We start from the raw sequence: 6327 nt of genomic DNA on the forward strand, positions 1-6327 counted from the left end.
TCAGAGGGCCAAAGTGAATTTTTGATTCAACTCCGAGGGCGCGAGTAAATTTTGGAGGGGCGTGTGCCCCCACCCCCCCGTGCATCCCCTAGACACGCCACTGATGTAGACAACTGAGCCTATGTGAGATCCACTGCTCACAGGGTTTTGATCCTATTTACTGTACAACATGTATTTATATTGCACTCCCAACAAATCAATAACATTACAAAACCTAGTTTTCAGATTGTCTTGTAATGGGACAGACAATTAAGGGATTAGAAACATGGTGATTATTTTTGAAAAGGACAATTAAATATATTGATCAAGAGCAACAGTTGCATTACAACAGACACTCTAGTTTACTGGTAGGATTACTTCCAATGCCAGAATCGTAGCTGAGAAAATGGTCAACTCCCTGCCCTTTTAAACTACTGCATCTATATTATAATTACGCCTATTTCAAATCCTATGGACACAATGCAAAACCAAGTCCTCAATAAATGTCTGGGATGAAAAACCTACTGAAGTGAATATCATCCCATATTTCAGATTAATTGAGGGGAAAATATGACTTTTACTGTCGTTTTACCGAACGGTAGCTGTCTCGCGAGGAGCATGTGTGTACATACTTCCACATTCGCTAGCTGTGTCAGTCGGTCAACATCAAGCACAGTTTTTCAATGAGTTACATTAAAACATTGCTTTAGCTGCCCCTGACCAAAATATGTTGTATTGTAAGCCTACAGTACTATATCTATTATAAATAATGTTAATTTTAATGCAAACAAATATTTTTTCCAAGGAAAATGATGGAGAGAAATACAAGATATTTCTCCACAATTAATTCCACTCTGATTCAACTCAATTTAGTGGTTTCTAAGTATTCTTATGTTATGAAAAAGGATATGAAACTGCTATTAAAACCTGTACCTAAATGCTGCAGTTTCATATAAATTTAGTGGTTTCTATTTTCTAAATTTATCTTATTATAAATCTTAGTTGTCATATTGTTTCTTTTATCAAAACTAATCGCGACGTTCACATACTAGAGAGTATGCAAGCCTCATCAATTGACATTTTGAGAGGTTATTAACAATTTTTTCCATGTCTGTACCATTATCGCTACGGTACAATGCATTCTACCAACACAGAAAGAGTGGCAGCTTGGGGAGTAGGGCAGTTGTGTCTGTCCGTCTGGTTAGCGTCAGAGTGTCTTATTGAACAGGATACCCTACTGTACTGCACTATGCGTGCAATATATGGTGTAATGCAGTAACCCTACCAACTGCCTCCCATTTTGCAGGACGGTCTCGCATTTCAAGTCATTTTTATCTTGTCTCAGCTTTTATGAAAGACACATTTTGGAAAATCTATGCGTGATCATATTTCAAAACCTGGAAGTTTTGACATGGCATTACCAAACACTTTCACCTTAGGTCATGATGCCCTGTATGAGCATCTAGTTTCCCAAACCCTCGAATGGCAGTACGCGCCATAGTACAACTCTTGCCCTGCCTGCCGGGGTGTTGGCCCTGCCATCAGGGAGATTCTGACCCTCTCACATGAATTTTAAGAAATGTACAATTAACTGATCAACCATAACTTTCAATGTTTGACGGAGTAACATTTTCTTTTGAGATTATGATAAATTTTATGTACTTTATCAGTAAGTAAAATAAAATAATTCATTAAATATTTTTTTCATATTCAAAATTAGAGAAAATGCCTTCGGTAGCAGCTCATGCAGTTTCCCACTAGCTTAGCACTAACAAATGTACATATTTCTGACATAACAAAAGAAGATGGTGTACATTTCATCTACTTTACTCCGGCAAATCCACAACAATAATTGGATAAGAATTACACACAAAATTAATCAGCTATTGAACAGTCGATAACCGTAACACCTTGCATTATCAAATTTTATTGCTTGGTGTACACAGGAGAATTTTTCAAATAAATTATTTGTATGTGCTCGCATTCATAGTATAATTTATTCATTGTTTTTCTTGTTTATTTTAGTATCATTAAAGAAAGGCAAATAACTTTGAGTGTGTTTGACTAAAGTCATTATCATATCATACTCATTTTTTAAATATTCAAAATGCCTGTTCCTCTGTTTATGGTATTCCGTATTATTTTTTATTTATTCATATACATTGTATTTTAAATTCTGTATTTATATTTGATCTCATGCTAAATTTCATCATACATATTAAAATTTAAATATTCCATATTTTCAACCATCAATATGATTATACTGTACCTGATGATAAATCCAGGTGTAATAATAAATGTATGCGAATAAATTAAACATAACAAGCTGCTGTGGGTTATAGCAACTTTGTCCGACCATGTCAGGTGACAATTTCTAAATTGACAGATTCATGGTCGAATTGAAGATGAAACGTGAACATACCTCGCCCGAAGCTGTTAAGATTGTACAGGGCTTGAATTCATAATGTAGAGCACAGCAAATTATGCATGCATATTCAAGAAAGTATAAGTAAAGTGACAAGATTTCTTGATTAGTCTTTAGAAAAGGTATTTAGTCTTTAGAAGAAAGTATTTTGTAATTAAATATAGATTTAGAATCAAATTTTACTTCGATACAGTTCTTACTAAATTCAGATTCAATAACATATTTCCATTTAAGAAAAAAACAATGAACAAGGTGGCATTGCCTAGAAAGCAACATGCTTGAAGCAGGGATGCCAGAAACAAAACAACATTCGACAATAATGTAAATTACAAACGCTGTACAGTAATATTTTAATGTAATTTAGTAAAGTATCAAACTATATAATTGATACAGTTGACAAAAATGAATTTAAATCTTACTCTACTACTGTATATAACAGCCTCCTCCTATATATGATTTAATTTCATTTTATATCTCAATCCTTAACAAAGACAAAGACGGTCGTGCTAGAATCATGTTGATCAGCTTTTAATATTTCTTTATATTTTAACTGTAATTTAAATACTAAAATTAAATGATGTGATGTGGCTACTGTACATCTACGCTGAAATCAAATAAAGATTGATCATCCAAGAGAAGTTAATCTATTTAATTTAACCTGAGCCAAGAGTACATATAGAGACCATAAGTTTACATCAACATACTTTATATAGACAGTAACAAAGCTTTATAAATTCTTAAACAAATATAACCTTTTACTAAACTGGGCCACATATCTTAACCGTTCATATTGATCTCTTACATAAAGTTATCTACGAAGAAAATGGTGCAAGCCACGATTGAATCATAATGATGGCTTGCATTCCATTCTTTGAAGATTGCCTCTATACAAATCAAGAATAACCAATGAAATAAATCATAAAAACACAAAATTTTGAGTTAGGCAAAATAAGGTTCTTACCTTGTTGCAGACATCATGAAGCAGTCTCATCCATTATACTATAGTTGGGTCTATGATAAACGTACACCACAAACTGAAAAATCGAAAATCATACGTTGCAGCATTATTCATGGATTATAGAGAGGCTATGTCCTAAGGGAGATTGTATTAAATTATAACACAGTGGCAAATAAATTCCACAATAATATAAAACAAAAAAAGAATATTCAATCTAATAATTTCATAAGTTCATAATATATTCATACTGTATCATTATTACCACATCATAATCACTATCAATGCCTGATCATTATGATAAAGTGAATTTACACTCAGCATCATCTATATCATAATCCTTTTTCAAAATTGTGGCACAACGATTTGGCGCTCTCGGAAGCAGAGCTTTGAATAAGTTGCTCTACAAAGGTGTAAAAACAATTACACTTAATATCATATCACTTCATTCCTCAGCTAGTTTCCCCTTCCCACCTGTTATACACTAGACATGACACAAATAAGCAACACAATGTTTAGAAATTTAAGGGTTTTTCAAGATTTTACCATTTAAACAGATATCTAAAGTACTGTACTAATAATATCATCAGTTAAAAATTGAGTACTGTATTAATTATTAAAATCTGATAGAGTACATTGACAGAATTATGTATATATGAAAAAAAATTAATAAATATTCTATTTGGGCCTTTTAAGTTTGATTAAGTTGCCAGCATATTTCTATACAGCAATAATAGCGAGCTTTAGAGAAATTTGAAATTCTAGGCATCAAATGGCCAGATATAGGCCAAATAACAAAAGAAAACCCTTACATGCACAAATGAGGAGAGCTGGAGTAGAGTAATAAAAAGAAAACGTTTGACCCTGTGTGGACATCCCCTTCGTCTAGACCCTAATATTCCAGCACTAAGGGCTCTTTCCAGGCCCATACACAGGTTGGGGGGGGGGGGGAGATGCGACGGGAGCGTACCGATTTTATATATTTTTGACGCCTACACATCTCATCTCATCAGGTTTTTTTCATTGTGTGCTATAGACCTACATTATTTCTTTTATTTATCTTTCAATTTAATAATGTTTTATTTACCTTGTGCAAGAATTTTACATTATATCGTCGCTCACATCACAAACTAACACAATCAAAGTAGATTGTGTTAGTTCGTGAAATCACAGTAGCGCGTCAAAACGAGCGCATATTGGTTGTCAAGCAATTTTGTATTCTTTACCACACAAAAAGTCCTTAACGACAGCAGCGCGTATTTTGACGTGCTTTTTTGATTTCATGAACCAACACAATTGAATTTAATTGTGTAAGTTCGTGATGTGAGCGACGATATGTTGACATATGCAGTGAAAAGTCTTAGAGTGGCATTTCCGGCTGCCTAGGGGTGCCATAATTACAAATTTTCCTCCCTCAGCCCCCACCATATCGACCCTCCATCACTGAAGGTGCCTCCCTGCCCCCCCCCCTCATTTCCTGGCCTGCCACCGAAAAAACGATTAATACTCAGTCCATATTGCATCTTCCAATAAGATCTCAAAATATCAAGAATGTCAGAGTGTGAGGGGCTCCGCCTACTCGACCTCAGAAGGGCTATGTCATAAGCCCCCCCTCCCCACACTCCCATTTTGGTCCACATTCCACATATTCGCACCCACCCAATAAAAATCCTGCGTACAGTCCTGCTTTCTAAAAGTAATGAAGAAAATCAGGGGACCAAGAGGATGACCAATGACCACAGGGATGAACACAATTGGACTGGGACACTAAAAGAAAAATAGGTCTATGCACTCACTGGTTAACAATCACTATGTCGCAATGTTTAGTGTTGATGATGATGAAGTTTACTTAATAATGTAAATGTAAGAAATCTTTAAACATATTAATTTATAAATAAATAATAAAATAATAATGAACATTAATGATTCTTTCAAGATAGCGCTAGTTCATCTTTAAAGCACTGTGAAATGTGAATATTATTTAATTACACTTTTACTGTACATAAATTCTTCAGATGCTAGCTACTGTAAAATGTGAATTAATTATGCAAATGATAAGTTGACTGTGCATTCACTAACTTCAATTCCACTTTTACGACTCCTGATTCCATGTGCTATGCTATGTTACTAATTATAGATTTCATGCACTGCCTAAGACTGGTCATATGTCACTTTCGTAAATAAGGAGCACCTGTCTAGTGTTAAATAAACCAAGCTCTGCTCATTGCTAACTGGACTGAAAAAGATCACAAATATTTGGCTTTCCAATGATGATTACTTGTGTTCAATTGATGCAATTCCTGAAACACTTACAGTAATTTCAGACATAGTGATGAGTGTTTGCTAATAAACAAAATTCTTAGAATTTTTGATCTGTTGGATTCACTTACATAATAATAATACAAAATTCTACATCCTGAAATTTGACAGAAAATATTAAAGCATCTGGAGAACAGTAATGCATCACTGAAGAGACTAAAGAATAAATAATTAAAATGTTTAAATATAATATTCTTTTATTATACTTTTTATTTATAAATATCCTTTAACATGTTAAATTTCAAGCCAATATGAATATAAGAATTAATAATAAATGAGCTTTTCAGCTAATAATCAGACAGGGCCAAAAGTTTGAATAGGCCTAGTTAATTTGAAGTTAAGACCTAATTATCATATTTTATTCAATTTCCAGGTAACAATACAACAAAAAACATTTTTTATTGAAATCACCCCAAACAAGGCTCGAAAGCCACTTCTAGGTAATGGGTTACAATGAGAATACAACCCTGCTGATTACCATGCAGGGATATGGTGGGTGGAGGTGGGCGGAGCCACCCAGCCTTTAAGTTTTCCACCCAGTCTAAAGATAATTTTATGGCCCTCCACCCATCGTTATTAACCCACTTTCGCATCCTTAAAATCCACTCTTATTATTTAGAGTTTACTGATGTTATTTCCCACCCACCCA

General features: G+C 34.1%; 1 protein-coding gene across 1 annotated transcript in view; it reads right to left on the bottom strand.

Annotated features, from left to right (window-relative positions):
• Positions 1-6327, bottom strand: part of LOC117109963 (cytosolic carboxypeptidase 1-like) — a 38100-nt gene that overhangs the window by 30758 nt on the left and 1015 nt on the right. Inside the window, exon 2 of the mRNA XM_033252495.1 lies at positions 3366-3438. Coding sequence (XP_033108386.1) covers positions 3366-3382 — 17 coding nt within the window. The 5' untranslated portion in view covers positions 3383-3438. The remainder of the gene's footprint in view (positions 1-3365; positions 3439-6327) is intronic.

This window comes from Anneissia japonica, unplaced genomic scaffold (assembly GCF_011630105.1).
Source record: "Anneissia japonica isolate Jap-2015-1 unplaced genomic scaffold, ASM1163010v1 scaffold1511_len2985839_cov193, whole genome shotgun sequence".
NCBI lineage: Eukaryota > Metazoa > Echinodermata > Crinoidea > Comatulida > Comatulidae > Anneissia > Anneissia japonica.